The 15275-nt window shown below is 41.3% G+C and overlaps 2 protein-coding genes across 6 annotated transcripts in view; both read left to right on the forward strand.

The window, feature by feature from the left end:
- Positions 1-8218, forward strand: part of GREB1 (growth regulating estrogen receptor binding 1) — a 96575-nt gene extending 88357 nt beyond the window's left edge. For all 4 annotated transcript variants that reach the window (XM_061460828.1, XM_061460831.1, XM_061460830.1 and 1 more), the window contains 3 exons: positions 2375-2575; positions 4169-4307; positions 6486-8218. In XM_061460828.1, coding sequence (XP_061316812.1) covers positions 2375-2575; positions 4169-4307; positions 6486-6649 — 504 coding nt within the window. In that variant the 3' untranslated portion in view covers positions 6650-8218. The remainder of the gene's footprint in view (positions 1-2374; positions 2576-4168; positions 4308-6485) is intronic.
- A 6580-nt stretch (positions 8219-14798) lies between these two features.
- LPIN1 (lipin 1) overlaps positions 14799-15275 on the forward strand; it is a 79918-nt gene continuing 79441 nt past the window's right edge. The window contains exon 1 of one of the 2 annotated variants that reach the window (XM_061460834.1): positions 14799-14949. In XM_061460834.1, coding sequence (XP_061316818.1) covers positions 14893-14949 — 57 coding nt within the window. In that variant the 5' untranslated portion in view covers positions 14799-14892. The remainder of the gene's footprint in view (positions 14950-15275) is intronic. The other variant, XM_061460836.1, reaches the window with a different exon arrangement.

Consider the following 15275-nt stretch of genomic DNA (forward strand, 5'->3'; position numbering starts at 1 on the left):
AGGGCTGCTCTGAATCTCTTCTCTGCCCAACCTGTAGCTGTGCCTGGGATTGCCCCGACCCAGGTGCAGGACCTTGCACTTGGCATGGTTAAACTTCATGAGGCTGGCATCAGCCCACCTCACAAGTGTGTCAAGGTCCCTCTGGATGGCATTCCTTCCCTCCAGCATATCAACTGAACCACAGTTCTGACACCAGCTTGGTGTCATCAGCAAACTTGCTGAGGGCGCACTCAATCCCACTGTCCATGTCACCGACAAAGATGTTGAACAAGACCGGTCCCAACACCGATCCCTGAGGGACACCACTCGTTACTGGTCTCCAGCTGGACATTGAGCCATTGACCACAACTCTTTGCATGCAGCCATCCAGCCAGTTCTTTATCCACCGAGTGGTCCATCCATCAAATTGATGTCGCTCCAATTTAGAGACAAGGATGTCATGTGGGACAGTGTCGAACGCTTTGCACAAGTCCAGGTAGATGACATCAACTGCTCTACCCCTGTCCATCAGTTCTGTAGCCTCATCATAGAAGGCCACCAAATTGGTCAGGCAGGATTTCCCCTTAGTGAAGCCATGCTGGCTGTCACCAAGCACCTTGTTGATTTTCATGTGCCTTAGCATGCCATCCAGGAGAATCTGCTCCAAGATTTTGCCAGGCACAGAGGTGAGACTGACTGGTCTGTAATTCCCCGGGTCATCCATTTTCCCCTTCTTGAAAATGGGGGTTATATTTCCCTTTTTCCAGTCATCGGGAACTTCACCTGACTGCCATGATTTTTCAAATATGATGGCCAGTGGCTTAGCAATTTCATTTGCCAGCTCCTTCAGGACCCATGGATGGATCTCATCAGGACCCATGGACTTGTGCATGTTCAGGTTCTTAAGATGGTCTTGAACCAGTTCCTTCCCTACAGTGGGCCTACGGTCTTCATTCTCACAGTCCCTGCTTCTGCCTTCCAAGACTTGGGTGGTTTGGTCAGAGCCTTTGCCAGTGAAGACCGAGGCAAAGAAGTCATTCAGAACCTCAGCCTTCTCCAAATCCTGTGTAGCCAGTTCTCCCGAGAGCTTCCAGACAGGGCCCACGTTGTCTCTAGTCTGTCTGTTATTTGCTACATACCTATAGAGTCCCTTCCTGTTATTTTTGACATCCCTAGCCAAGTTTAATTCTAACTGGGCCTTAGCTTTCCTAACCTGGTCCCTAGCTTCCCGGACAACATCCCGGCACTTTTCCCAGGCCACCTGTCCTTGCTTCCACCTTTTATAAGCCTCTTTTTTTCCTTCTAAGTTTCCTCAGGAGCTCCTTATCCATCCAAGAAGGTCTCCTGGCCCTCCTGCTGCACTTCCTTCTGGTTGGAATGCGACACTCCTGAGCTTGTAGCAGGTGATCCTTGAATATCAACCAACAGTCTTGGGCCCCCCTGCCCTCTAGGGCTATATCCCATGGAACCTTCCTAAGCAGTTTCCTGAAGAGGCCAAAGTCTGCTCTTTTGAAGTCCAGGGCAGTGAGCTTGCTGCATGCTCTTCTCACTGTCCTGAGGATCTCAAATTCGACCATCTCATGATCGCTGCATCCAAGGCTGCCCTGGAGTGTCACATTTCCAACCAGCCCTTCCCTGTTGGTGAGCACAAGGTCAAGCATGGCACCTCTCCTTGTCGGCTTCTCTATTACTTGCATAAGGAAGTTGTCTTCCACACAATCAAGGAACCTCCTGGATTGCTTGTGCCGGGCCGTACCGTCCTTCCAACGGATGTCAGGGTGGTTGAAGTCACCCATGAGAACAAGGGCCTGCGAGCGTGAGGCTTTTCCTATCTGTCTATGGAGTCCTTCATCCGCAGGTTCTCCTTGATCAGGCGGTCTGTAACAGATCTCCACAGTAATGTCTCCCATGGCTATATTCCCTTTAACCCTGACCCACAAACTCTCTGTGGACTGCTCACCTGTCCCCAGACAGAGTTCCATACTCTCCAGCCTATCCCTAACATAAAGGGCAACTCCCCCTCCCTGCCTGCCAGGCCTGTCTTTTCTAAAGAGCCTGTAACCTTCCATTCCAATACTCCAGTGTTGGAGCCATCCCACCATGTTTCTGTGATGCCTATTATATCATAACCCTGTAGACATGCACACATCTCTAATTCCTCTTGTTTGTTCCCCTTTAGAGGTTTAGAAACCTCTAAAGATTCTATAAATACAAATATAATTCTGTGAAACTTTGAAATTTTTTTGGTATCAGGTATTTTCAGTTGAAGGATTGTCCTTCTTATGTAAATCTTAGATTTGTAGGGTAGAGATATATTTTATACAACCCAAAATTCAGATAAGTGTAACTTGATTGATCAGGATTGATCTGTACTGGAAATATTTTTTCCTCATAGGTATCTGACACTCCAGTTTCAATCTCCCCTGCTCAGTACATTTGTGCTCCTGACAGCAAGCATACCTTCTTGGCAGCACCTGCTCAATTGCTCCTTGAAAAATACCTCCAGTATCACAGCCATCGATTCTTCCCTCTCTCACTGAAGAATTATAGCCATCCAGTGCTATCTGTGGACTGTTACCTTAACTTAGGACCACAGGTACTGAAGAAAATAACCTTTAAGTGGCTCTAGAAATGTTTAGGCTATGTTTTGGATGAGTTTGTTGATGCATTTCCTAGTAATAATTGCACAGCCTTTCATAAATCAGGTATTACATCTCTATGATGTTAAAATCAAATTCTTAGTCCCATAGAGATACTATTAGAGGCTTCAAATAAAGAACATAGAGAACTATACCAGAGTTGTCCTAAATACCAATGTAGTCTGTGAATTATATTAAATTCTGAATTTACACAGAGCACATTTTTCAGGAGTGTTTTCTCACTGTGATATAATTTGACCATTCCTACAGCAAATTTATTCCACAAGAGTGTTTTATAAATACTACCTAGACCTTAGAAAGCACTTCAAACTACAAATGTTTTAGTTCACTTTTGATTTATAGCTGAGGCAGAGGAGCAAATACCAAGAATAGTCAGAATGGGATAAACTGACATTATATGTCAGGAGCTGTTGCCTCTATCCAATGAGTTTGGATCTAAAGCCAAGGTCATTCTTAAACTCAAATGTAGGTCAAATAGAAACGTGATACCAAGATGGCAGTATTCAGGAGAGAGACACTGTTTTTACCATTTCACCTGACTTAAATACTAAGTGAAATTCTGTCTTGATGGGTTTGCTAAACTTACCAAAACAGCTGTGTAATGACCTTCCCATATATGCTGCTCCCAGAACATTTTTAACTATTTCTCTTCATTTCCTTTCTGGCTGAGCTCTTACAGGTCTATGTTACCACATATTTGAAACAATAAACTCTGTGGGAAGGCATTGTACTGTTACTGTCTTTATCTTTCAGCTTGAACCCATTCAGCACATGAATTGATTTTAGTTTGGTTCTGGAATTGTTACCTGAGCTGGAATATGGTACAACAGAATTGAAGGAATATGGGTAAATACAGGCATCCTGGTCCAGAGTATCAGTTGCTGTGGGTCCTTCCTCCCCTGGACCATGCTGATTTATGCCAGATGAGGGTCTGCCGCAGCTAAGCAGTACCATGTAACTTTGGAAACAAAGGCTTGTGTGGAAGATTTCTTAATTAAAATTTATGAATCCTGAAAGAGTGCTACAAATATTCCTGGTTCCTAATGGATTTAGGAAGTTACCATAAAAACAAATTATCAAGAAAAAAGCTCTTCCATTTATTTATATGCACAACTCTACTGACTTGAGTAATCCTGTCATAATGTAAATTAAATTAGGCATTTCTAAAGGGTCCTTCTTGTGTCTAACTGCACTGTTTTTACTCATGGGTAGATAAACTGTGCTGGACAGATCACATTATGGTTGTGGGGAGCTACCGTTACTACATCTTTCAAACCTTACTATATCTAAACCTCTTGATAATAACAGTAACGAATAGTAATGACTAATGCATATTTATAAATAGTTTTCTTATGTAGAATTTTAATAAGTAGAGGATTGTTTAGAAAGGAACTACAAAGGTCACAATACTTGGAGTCGGAAAGCAAGTCTGAATTTGAATAGGTGCAAATACTGAAAGCTTGGTATCAAACCTTAGCTTTATACAGAACCTTGAAAAATGTTAATGTTTTTTCCCTTCTCCCAATCAGATTGCAGTTTGCTACGTGAGTTCTCGGCCTCACTCTCTGAATATCAGTTCCTCCGGTTTGACATTCAGTGGTCTCCTGCTATACCTCTGTGACTCCTTTGTCGTAGCTAGCTTTTTGAAGAAGTTCCATTTTCTCAAAGGTAAGCTGCAATAATTTTATTACAGGGAATTATATGACCTAGTCTCTGGGAACCTGGGGGAAAATGCATTTCATACAAAAATATACATGCATGCATATGTACATGCATGTATTCATATTTGTGTTATATGGCCCACCCATCTTTGATACTTCATTGTGCTGTCTCTGTACTGTAGTAAACTGGTATCCACTGAACAGTGCCATAAGTTCTGCAGATTTCTAAGTGGGGAGGAATGTGGGGTCTATATCATTATGCCTTGTGTATATGCATAACTCCTTAGTTTATGTTTGAAAACTTAGTATTTAAGATTTATGCATGAAGCATTTACCTATTGTGTCTTTCAGGTTTTCTAATTTGCAATAGATGATTGACAAGCCTCCATGAAAACCTATTTACTATCCCTGGCAATAGAAGCTGGCTCATTTAAAATTCATTTCTAATAACCAGTTTCTCCATATAGTCATTATGATGGTGGATAGCAGTGGAGACAAATAACTTCCATTGTATCCCAGGCAGTCACATCTCAAGATGCTTTTGGATTGTTCCACTTATCTTAGGCATTTAGTGCTCCCGGGATTTCTTGCACTCACAGCTATAATTGTCACCAGAGGAAAAACACGATGGCAAATGCCTTCCTCAAATAGGCAGAGTTGTTATGAACTGTTCTGTTCTTTGTTGCAGTTAATACTGTTTCATGTAGGTAGGTGTAGCAAAGTGCAAATCGGGGTGTGCAGTGCTTTTACCTGCACATGCCACTGAAGCCACTGCCTGTATGCGTTCTGGATCAGTGTCCACATTTTAATCCTTCTGTAGTTCCTATAACAAGGCTATCAGAGTAACTGCAAATGAAAGCAGTGCTGCTTTTGTACTGCATTTTTTGAGTGACCAGAGGCTATCAATCAGTTTAATTTTGCATGTACCAGGCAACTTTAATTGTGTGTAGCCCACAAAGTGTGTTTGATTCAGGATTTCTTCATCTCTCTTAGCAGTCTACTTGATTTTCTAACCCTGCACATGATGATTAAACGCCCCATGACTGTCTGTCTTGTTTCTTTTTATTATATTCTCAGCTTTTTTTTTTCTTTAATTGTCTTGGGCATTTCCACTTACCTCACTACCTCTCATTCAGATTATTGAATGCTGGCAAGATAATTATTTCCTCTTAACTGAGCACTTTTCTCAGAAGCCAGGAAGCGATGCATGCAAATTAAAGTGGCAGTTGATACTGTTTACCAAAATATGATACATCTTATTTTGGCATTCTGGAATTGCCTGTGTCTGTACACATATGGACCATGTTCTTTTTTTTTGGTTTGTTGTTTTTTTTTTTTTAGCACATAAGCATACCAATCTGAAAAGTGCCACAGTGTGTGATTAGTTTTAAGGACATGTTTAGATCATTTCTGGTCAGCAAAGCACAAAAAGCTTAACCAGCCATCACAGTGATTGGCTCGTGGTGCGTTTTGCTGAATGGGGGTTTCACTCAACAAGGCAATGATCAGTAGGTCTAGAACAGTAACAGATGTAGGGCTTTACCTTGTTTCCTGCCAGGTCCCATCACCACCTACTTAGGCCTGACAGATTTGCCCTCCTTTACCTTAAAGAGTAGGGAATGTATTCATAGTTTTAACTAGATGAATACTAGATATACCGCAAGTTACACAAGAAGATCCTGGTAAATAGGCAGCTGAACATAGCTCTCCTCCATCCTACACAGAATCACAGAATGGTTTGGGTTGGAAGGGACCTTAAAGCTCATCAAGTTCCAGCCTCTCTGCTATGGGCAGGGAGACCTTACAGTAGACCAGGTTGCTTAAAGACCTGTCTAACCTGGCCTTGAACACTGCTACAGGTTGGACAGCCACAGCTTCCCTGGGCAACCTGTTCCAGTGCCTCACCACCCACACAGTGAAGAATGTTTTCCTTATGTCTAATCTAAACTTCCCCTGTCTCAGTTTAAATCCATTCCCCCTTGTCCTATCACCCTACAGGCCCTTGTAAAAAGACCCTCTCCAGGTTTCTTATAGGTGCTCTTTAGAGTCTTCACTTTCTCCCAAGCTTGTTTGTAATTCCTGTTGTGAAAGTGATGGAGTTCTACATGCTAAGGGGTGGAGGGAGATGGGTGATCTGAGAGCAAAGGGGATACTCACATGGGTTCCTTTTTAACTGTTTACTTAGGTGCCACTCTGTGTGTGATTTGTCAAGATCGCAATTCTCTTCGCCAGACTGTTGTCCGGTTAGAGCTGGAAGATGAATGGCAGTTCCGACTGAGGGATGAATTCCAGACTGCCAATGCAAAAGAGGACAGGCCACTTTTCTTCCTGACAGGACGACATATTTAATTGAAAAGAGACACATTTCCTGAATGATACAAGAGACTAATTGCCACCATCTCATGAAATAACTTTCAAGAGCCTCTGCTTTCTGGACAGAAACAGGACTGGTTTCCGTTGTTCATTAGAGTGATATCTAATTAGACAATTCATGCTCATATTTCCAAACACTGAAGTGACTTTTCTAATTTAATATTCTGATGGAAGTCACTTCTAACTCCTGGGAGAGACGCAGAAACTTACTACTCTGCATGGTGGAAATCATTTTGGACCAGAAGGGAGGTCAAGGAGTGCACTTCTTTTATGACAGGAAAGACCATGTGCAAGTTCATATGTAAAAGCTTTAGAAAACTTTTGTATATTCCAGAAATAGGTAATGTAAATTTAGGAACAGATTTTGTTTTACAAGTCTTATTTATCTAACAGTTGGCACAAGGCAACAGGAATTGTTACAGTTTTCTAGTATACTGCTACTGAGCAGTAGCCAGGTAGGCTTTTTATATGAAGATTTGTAAAGTATATTTCTTTAATAGTGGGAACTCAGTTGGAGCCTTAACTTTCCGGAACAGGTGCCACACTGAATAGAGTCCATACAGGACTCTGGGGATAGAAGCATAATTATACACCTGGTTTTATTAGCATAAGGAAGAGAGTCAAGAAAGTAGCTTTTTAAATGGGATCTGAACATTTAAACCTGAAAACTGAAAATACCTTGAGTAACTGAAGAGATCAAATAGTGAGACTGAGTGAGACTGACCTGCAAGTGGCTTATACATCTAGAACAGTGTTTTCCTTCTGGTTTCTGATTAAATTCTTGTACTGGCTGAGACTTCAAATTGGGACCAATGTACTCAAGACAACATATGAGACTGTTCTGAAACACTCCTAATACACTTTACGGGGATATTTTATTGCCAAGGTGCTTCAAAAGAGAGAGAAATTAGAGTCTACATTTCTGATGAATTCAGGTGAAAATCTGATAACATGTTATAGAACGGCACCAGGCATCAGACTATTTTGTACACTCTAAATGTGAAGTCAGTGATCACAGCCTTTGTTTAGGCTTTTGGAAACACTGTCTGAGCTGCAATATTCCTGTTTGTCTTTATAAAATCAGTGTTAACTTCAAGTAAGTCCGGGTGCAGGAAGGATGAGTGTAGATGTTGTCAGAAGACATCGAATATTTGAGCAGTCTTTTCTTGCTGGATATACCAGTAGGAGGATCATTGATTTGATATCGATGATATTAGGTGGCTGAGTCCATTACAGTACTGGCATTGAAAAGCAGACATCAGTATGACTGTGCCAAAGAGCTAATTTATGTTCATCTATAGGGAAAAGGTAAGTTCTGTAAGTCTGAGAGACTTAGATCACTATTTACAAAGTAACTGCTAGAAATCAGTGTGTTTCTATATTTCATTGTCCTTGTTTCAACAGAGTGAGAATTAAGTTTTGGGAAGGTGACCATTGTCCTGTGTAAATAGTATTATCTATTTTCACCAGTTGATTAGTTAATTTAAACTTTTTTAAAGAATTTAAGCCTAATCCATCCTTTACAAATAAAGTTCATGCTGCATGAACAGCTGTCTTGGTGATGTGCGGGACTACCAAGGACACTTTGGGGAGGGGGCGGAAACAGGAATGGTGTTGGCTGAAAGGAGTTAATATAATTAAGGAATGCTTTGAACTGATCAAGAGAAAATACAGCGCTGCTTAATGACCTGAAGCCTGATGCATCCCCAAAGGTGTAAGAGTTTGTACAAGAACTCAGAACTAAAGATGGTGGGTTGAAATCTTTCCTGTTAACCAAATACTGGAACAACTTATAACAAGTGTCTGTTAACTTCTGTGTTTTAGAACTGAAATTTGCTCTGCAAGTATTTAGACATCCATTTTCTCCAAGAAACTGAAAAAAGTCCTAAAGTATGTAATAAATAAAAATAATTCACATCTTTTCTTAACATCCTCTTTTGCCACAAAAGTCTTCAAAACTTTGACAAACTGCAGGTGCTAGTGGGCTGGAACCATCATACTCCTGAGTGTTGTTTCACTGCTAAACTTCTGCTCCATAAGTTACCTACCTACTGTATCCTGTCTACAGAATAGGAGTCTCAGGACCTGGGCTCAGCAGACAGATGTTTATCATGTGCACAAGTGCAATTGTTCTCTGTCATTGAGTATACAGATAATCATTCATATATGGTGAAACTTGCTTGCATTGTCTGATGGAGCACATCCTATTATAAGAGCAGATATGCACTTAGTGCGTGACCAAAATGCAGTTACTTCCCATCATATAACCAGCTATGCACCCCGCATGGTAGAAAAATATGGCATTTTGTTCACAGGATGCCAAAAAACTAACAGTGGACAAGTCAGGGAGAGCCACTCTTCAGAGCTCCATCGAAAAGTTTCTTTGTTCCTGACCCAGTTTACAAGCTAAGCTCTCCTAACAGTGCAAGCTTCCAGGGAGAGGGACAATGTAGTGTTTGTGTCCAACTGAGACTCTGAGGTGATATGGTAATATAGACAAATAATAATGAAAATAAAAACAAACTGTTTGGGTGGGGCTGGTATCCTGTGCTGCAACTTCTTTGTGCTGTAGCTGTTTACTCTAGATGCATGTGTAGGGCTGGGAACCCAGGTCCCAGCTCCACCCTCCTCTTGTCTTGCTGCTTGTGGGAGGCTTCCAGTCCCAGTGACCTTTGTGAGAAAATGGCCCAAGCCCATCATGTATGCAAATGGTCTAAATATTTCCTTTCTGACTTTGGATGTAGTAAGAAAATAGAGCTTTCCATCATGGGGATTGATGTCAAAATGTAGTAACAAACAAAATAAAAGGCATTTCCTGCATTCTTTTACAGACTTCTTACAGCTTGTACCTTCTTCTCTAATGCCTTCCATGCTTGCTGATTTAGCCATCCATTATTATCACTGGCAGATAGTAGTTAGCATGCTATGTATTGTGTGCCAGAGTGGGGAGAATTTTGTGATTCAGCTTCTGCAAAAGACAGTATCCAAATATAGAGAAGGTTACTGGGAAGGTGACATTATTTTCCTTCTTACCTTTCTCTCTCCACTATCAAAGCACTCTTCAGAAACACTTAAGCACTAATGTCTGGTATCTAATCATCTGGGCTTTACAGAGGATTTGAACAGTGTAGGATGTAAAGGATTTCCTCCTTCCCTAGCAAGTGCCTCCCATTGTGGTGATAAGGAATGTACATATCTTGGCTCCCACTCTGGATCTAAAAGAAGCTGCTAAATATTGGTTTGGAGGGGGCTGCTTTTTAAAGGCTGTATCTGTGACACTGGTGAAACGTGTCATGCACATAAGAGGAAAGAGGTACAAGTAACAGACAAACAACCCAAAGGAATCATAGAATCATTTGGGTTGAAAGGGACCTACAAAGGTCATCTTGTCCAGCCCCCCTGCAATAAGCAGGGATATTGAGTAGACCACGTTTGCTCAAAGTCCCATCTAGCCTAGCCTTGAACACTGCCAGGGTTGGGGCATTCACCACCTTTCTGGGCAACCTCATTACAAAAAATTTCTTCCCCATGTCCAATCTGAATCCCCCTTCTTTTAGTTTAAAACCATTACCCCTTGTCCTGTCACAACAGGCCTGCTAAAAAGTCTCCCCACCTCTTTCTTATAGGCTCCTTTTAAGTACTGAAAGGCTGCAAATAGGGTCAGGGAAGAGGTTTAGGGTTAGGGTGACACAGCTCTAGGAGTTCTGAGTTGACAGTCCAGTTGCTGGCACTGTCCAGTGCTGACATATGGGAGTGATGGGGTTTTTTGATTTAATGGTGAGACTCCTGCTCAGTGAGAAAAAAATGTTTGGAATCAACTGTCATGATTTTAAGAAAGGTTTCGTAAAGGTGCTTCATATGTAAACATGGTTTTGAGTAAAATCCTCAAGAAAATGGAAATGTTTGATTTAGAGTTAAATAGTAATGCAAACAGAAGGAAATTTCTTCACACCTGTTACATGACCAATATGTTGATTATGCACTTAAACTCTGAACATGCTAAGGAGTATTCTGGCACTGTGTGCTACAAGTGCTAAAGAAAATGCTGAGTGGCACTGTTAATAGCACCTTCACAGTTTTCTTTAGAGACAACAGGATTGATAGGAAGGTGAGGTTTTACTTGTTACTACCTATAAGGGACCAGTAACAGTTTGGAGAACAGTCATGGGCTCACAGGGTATTGCAGTACGGCTTAATTCTGCATCGTATGATACCTATGCAGAATGTGCTTTTGCAAACACACAGAACCTGCTTTTTGGTGATGGTGTGACTTTTTTCCTATTGCAACTTAAATTATTCTTGTAAATACTTGTCCTGGGTTCAGCAGTAGCAGTCATGTTTTTTCCTTTGTGTTAGCTGGTGCAGTGCTGCGTTTTGACTTCCAGCCTGAGAACAGTGTTGGTGAAGCCGATGTTTTCAGTTGTTGCTAAGTGATGTTTACACAGCACTGCACCAGCTAACACAAAGGAAAAAACATGACTGCTACTGCTGAACCCAGGACAATACTGTTGGTTTATCAGCCATAAATCTCATAGGTCTGTCCCAGACAAGAATGCACCTGCTTTGGGGCAGGTTGGCAGCACCTGGTACCAGTCTGAAATCCCCTACACAGCTCATGTTGGGCTGGATATGCAGCGTCTTCAATCTTACCTCTATGGGAGATGCAAAACAGGAGAGTTACAACTCAGCAGCTGTAAGGTAGATTTTATTCTTAATATAGTCCTGCTTCAGGTACCAAGGTGCTATAAATTCCTATGGCTGTTTATGAGACAAAAGCCTTTACAAGAAGAAAATAGAGAAGAGCAGTTCCACACATTTTGCCCATGGCAACTGAAGTAATGTGTAAATGCTGAAGCAAGTTAAACTATTTCAGGTGAGCGATGCTGTCCCAGTGCAGTGGAGTTGTGATTGTACTTTAAAATACCTTAAATTCATCTCTAAGTTGAACAATTATTCCATTAAAAATAAGATGACATAACCTTATCAGCTCAGCAAAATAAAGTTCACATGAAGGTTACCGTGAGCAAATATTACTATATTTAAATATTCTGGAATTATCACAATTTTTTTTTTCTCTGTCATGATATAGCACTTATGAACACTGTTTATAAAAAGAAGTTGGCTCCTGTTTACCCTGTGTCATTATTAGGCACTGTTTAAAACTGACATCAAAATTTCTGTTTACACTGCATAGTGACCCCATGAAACTCCTTGCTACAGGATTTCACAGAGGCCATGAGCTAAGCAGGAGTCCAAAGTCTGTTGTGAAGATGATGTGAACCATGAAACTGAGAACGTCTTCTGTGAATTTTGTGTCAGTTCCTGTGTTCCACATGTGTCTTTGATTGAAAACACCAACTGAGGAAGTAGCAGCTTGTAAAATTGTGAAGTCCTGAGAGCTGGGAAAAGGGAAGGGAGTGAGGGAAAAGCAGCTGCTGGGATCATTGGGGAACACGGGGAAGGAGGTGAAGAGACAGAGAGAGGCCTGGCTGTGTGGCATGGCAGCAGAAGAGGTGGGAAGGGGACCAGGCAGTGGGAATGGCAACCCTGAGTAAAGGCTGGAAACCACTGTCCTAATTTATGAAAATTATGGAGAACGTTCTTTTTACATCCTGTTATTCCATTTCTGGATATCTTGATCAGAAGTGTTTGGTGATGGTCATCCTTGGACATAGGATACCAGACTATGAGGTGCATTCATCTAGGAACAACTGTTGTTGGATTCATATATGTTCCACAGAAGAAATGCTCATATTTTTTAGTGCTTCCTGGTGAAAGTTCCTGAAGCTGGACGGTGCAGAATGTCAAAGGCTTCAGAAATACAGTGTGCTGGGAAAGATGCACAGCCACTTCTTAAAGAATTTTATACATAAACATTACACAACATAATACAATGATTTAAACAGTATTTCTGATAGATTGTTATACTTCCCCATCACAGATTGAAAGTAAATTTAACAGAAGAAATGGGTGGGACAGTGGAAAATTACTCCAACAAACAGTGGTTCCTATCTTTTAAGTTCAGTGAATAGACCTTTCAGCAAAAGCAGGAATGCTACTGGAATTCATTAGGTGTGGCATTTCCCTGTTTAGCTGAGATGAGAAGAATTGTATTTAGTTTCCTTCCCCAAAGTTGTTCCAGAAAGAAAATGTGATCTGTCAGATAGTTAATAAATGGGGTTTTGTGCTTGCAGTCTTAATATTTGGTTTACAACAGAAAACGAGTAACTTGAGCATCTTGTTAACTTAAGTGCTCTGCTGCTTTCCCTTGGAAGTGTTAAACCTACACCTTCAGAGTGACTTGGCTATTGGGCCACTTCATATTATGAACTTCTAATGTGAATTGTGAAAAAGTCTCAGTAGGCATAATTTTTTCTGAAAATTAAGTCTCTTCCAGTTGTCTTCCAAGTCAATGTCCTGTGATCCTTTGTCACCCAGTCTGTCAGGGACTGGCACCAGTATGTCAGAGCAGCAGTTTCAGGGGCAGAGCTGGCAGCAAGAGGCTGCATGTTAGGGCAGGAGATGTGGCTAGGGCAGCCCAGCAGACTTCCATAGTCACAGTGAGTGGACTATGACTTCACATAGTCATAGTCCTGTGCAGCAAGCATGGGAATTATACCTTGTTCCCAGTACTCCCAAACCTTAAAGGCAACTAACTCCACGCAGCAGTGAGGCTCCCTCTCAGCTGGGATGTCACAGCTCTTCTTGAGACCCTGGAATAAACTGTTTTAGGAAACTGTTTTAGGCTTTAAAAAGCCCCATATATTGTCATTTGGGATCAGGAGGAGGATGGAGGCAAGTACAGCTAATGCTGATGTTCCTTCTGAAAGCTCTGCCAACCCACAGTCTATGTGACTGTGATACACTGATCCTCAAGCTGACAATGGCTGGTGGGCTGCCAGCTACCAGAGAGGGCTATATCGCTTTTCAGTCCTCCCTGTCTTTACAGATAGAGCTCAGGTTAGTGACACAGCGAGGAGAGACCATGCACTGGCAACAGGAAATTTCTGTACTAATTTCCAAAAGTATTTCCAAAGTTTTATTTTTCCATTGCTTTTTTATTTTCTTACCTACTGAATCTGCATATATCTTAAGGTTAAATATCAAACCTAGTTGGCCATAATTGATCATTTGATAATCACTATCAGCTCACAGCTAACGCTAAGACTCCTGCAGCAGTGTGCTATAAATAGGCCATTTTGTTACATAACTCAGTGGAAAAATTTAGACGCCTTTACCCAAAGTCAGAGATGTATCGGAAGGGTTTAGGGTTTTTGATAGCAATTTTATTTCACCAGCTACTGGAGCCAGATGCCTTATAAGCAGAGGAATAATAAGTAATAAAATTAAACTAAAGGTGGTGAATTTGAAAGCATATCATAGCTGTGAATTAGTGGTCAGTTCAGTCACAAAGCCTCCTCTAGGCCTGACCTTGGGGACAAAGCTGCCGTTCTTGTCAGCTGCCAAAAGTGATTTCAAGCTGCTGGACTTGGCAGCCCCCTCTTACAGAGCCAGAGGTCTCACAGATATCAAGGCAAGTTTGTCTGAAGTCATGTAGGGTGAGGTCTATAATAACTGGATCCTGCACTCTGGTACCAAACCAAACAGAAACAGAAAAGCAAAAAGGACAAATGGAAAAGAAAACATCCCTCTTCCAAACTTGATTGCACAGAACAGAAAAGCTGTTCCGCCTGCATATGCATGTTACAGTTGTACAGTTGTGCAGCTGTACAGAAAAGCAGAACTAGATTTTGACATTAAGAAGTTGTCTTGAAAACAAAATAAACCATTAAATGCCATACAAAACATGATTAATGATGGTAATAAAATCATGGCACTGAAAATTCCTTATATTCTATTCACAGAATTTATAATTCGGCAAATTGTCCTACCCTAAAATTTCATACAAAAGTAAGGATTCTGACTGTTTGGAAGTGAAATTGTGTTTTCCAGGCTCTAATTGTTCACTGAACCTTATAATTTCATTAGAATACTTGAGGAGTCAGTTGCCAGGAAAGTGTGCTCTGGTTTCCTGAGCTCAGGTTTCTTGCCGTGACTGTGCTTCCAAGAACTTCAGCAGGTAAAATTAGCAGGCAAACACGATCACTGGAGCTTCGTTGTCAACAGTTAAAACTTGAAGGAGCATTTTTGTATATGGCTGAAACCAAGAGTGGTTTCAGTAGAACCTACAAAGAACAGGGAAAAATTATCAGCTCAGGATGTCATCTGAGGAGGAAGACCAGCCAGAGACCCCCATTGGCTCCCCTTGGTCTTGGGTAAGAGATTAAGCCCTAAGGCTGCATAAATAGCACAGTTCTAGAAAAAACGTAACAAGCTATGTTGTGGAGCCTAGATAGAGCTGAGCCTCATCAGGTTTTCTACTCTCCTGTTGAAGTTTGTGTTTTATTAATGGTTAGATTGTCTGTTCTAGTTCTAACTGTGGACATTAAAAAAAAAAATGGGAAGGGGAAAACCATCTTTTGCTTCTGTTGTGTAATTTGGGTGCTGCAAGAAAACCTGGCTGATGCTTTGCTGTCTCATTGGCTGTGTAAAGCAGCACTGTTGAAAGATAACTTCTAGGTATAATGGAGGGAAAATGATG

Source organism: Pezoporus flaviventris, unplaced genomic scaffold, assembly GCF_033815535.1.
Source record: "Pezoporus flaviventris isolate CSIRO_AGI_PZ_B2104156 unplaced genomic scaffold, CSIRO_AGI_Pfla_v1 ptg000031l, whole genome shotgun sequence".
In the NCBI taxonomy this organism is placed as follows: Eukaryota; Metazoa; Chordata; class Aves; order Psittaciformes; family Psittacidae; genus Pezoporus; species Pezoporus flaviventris.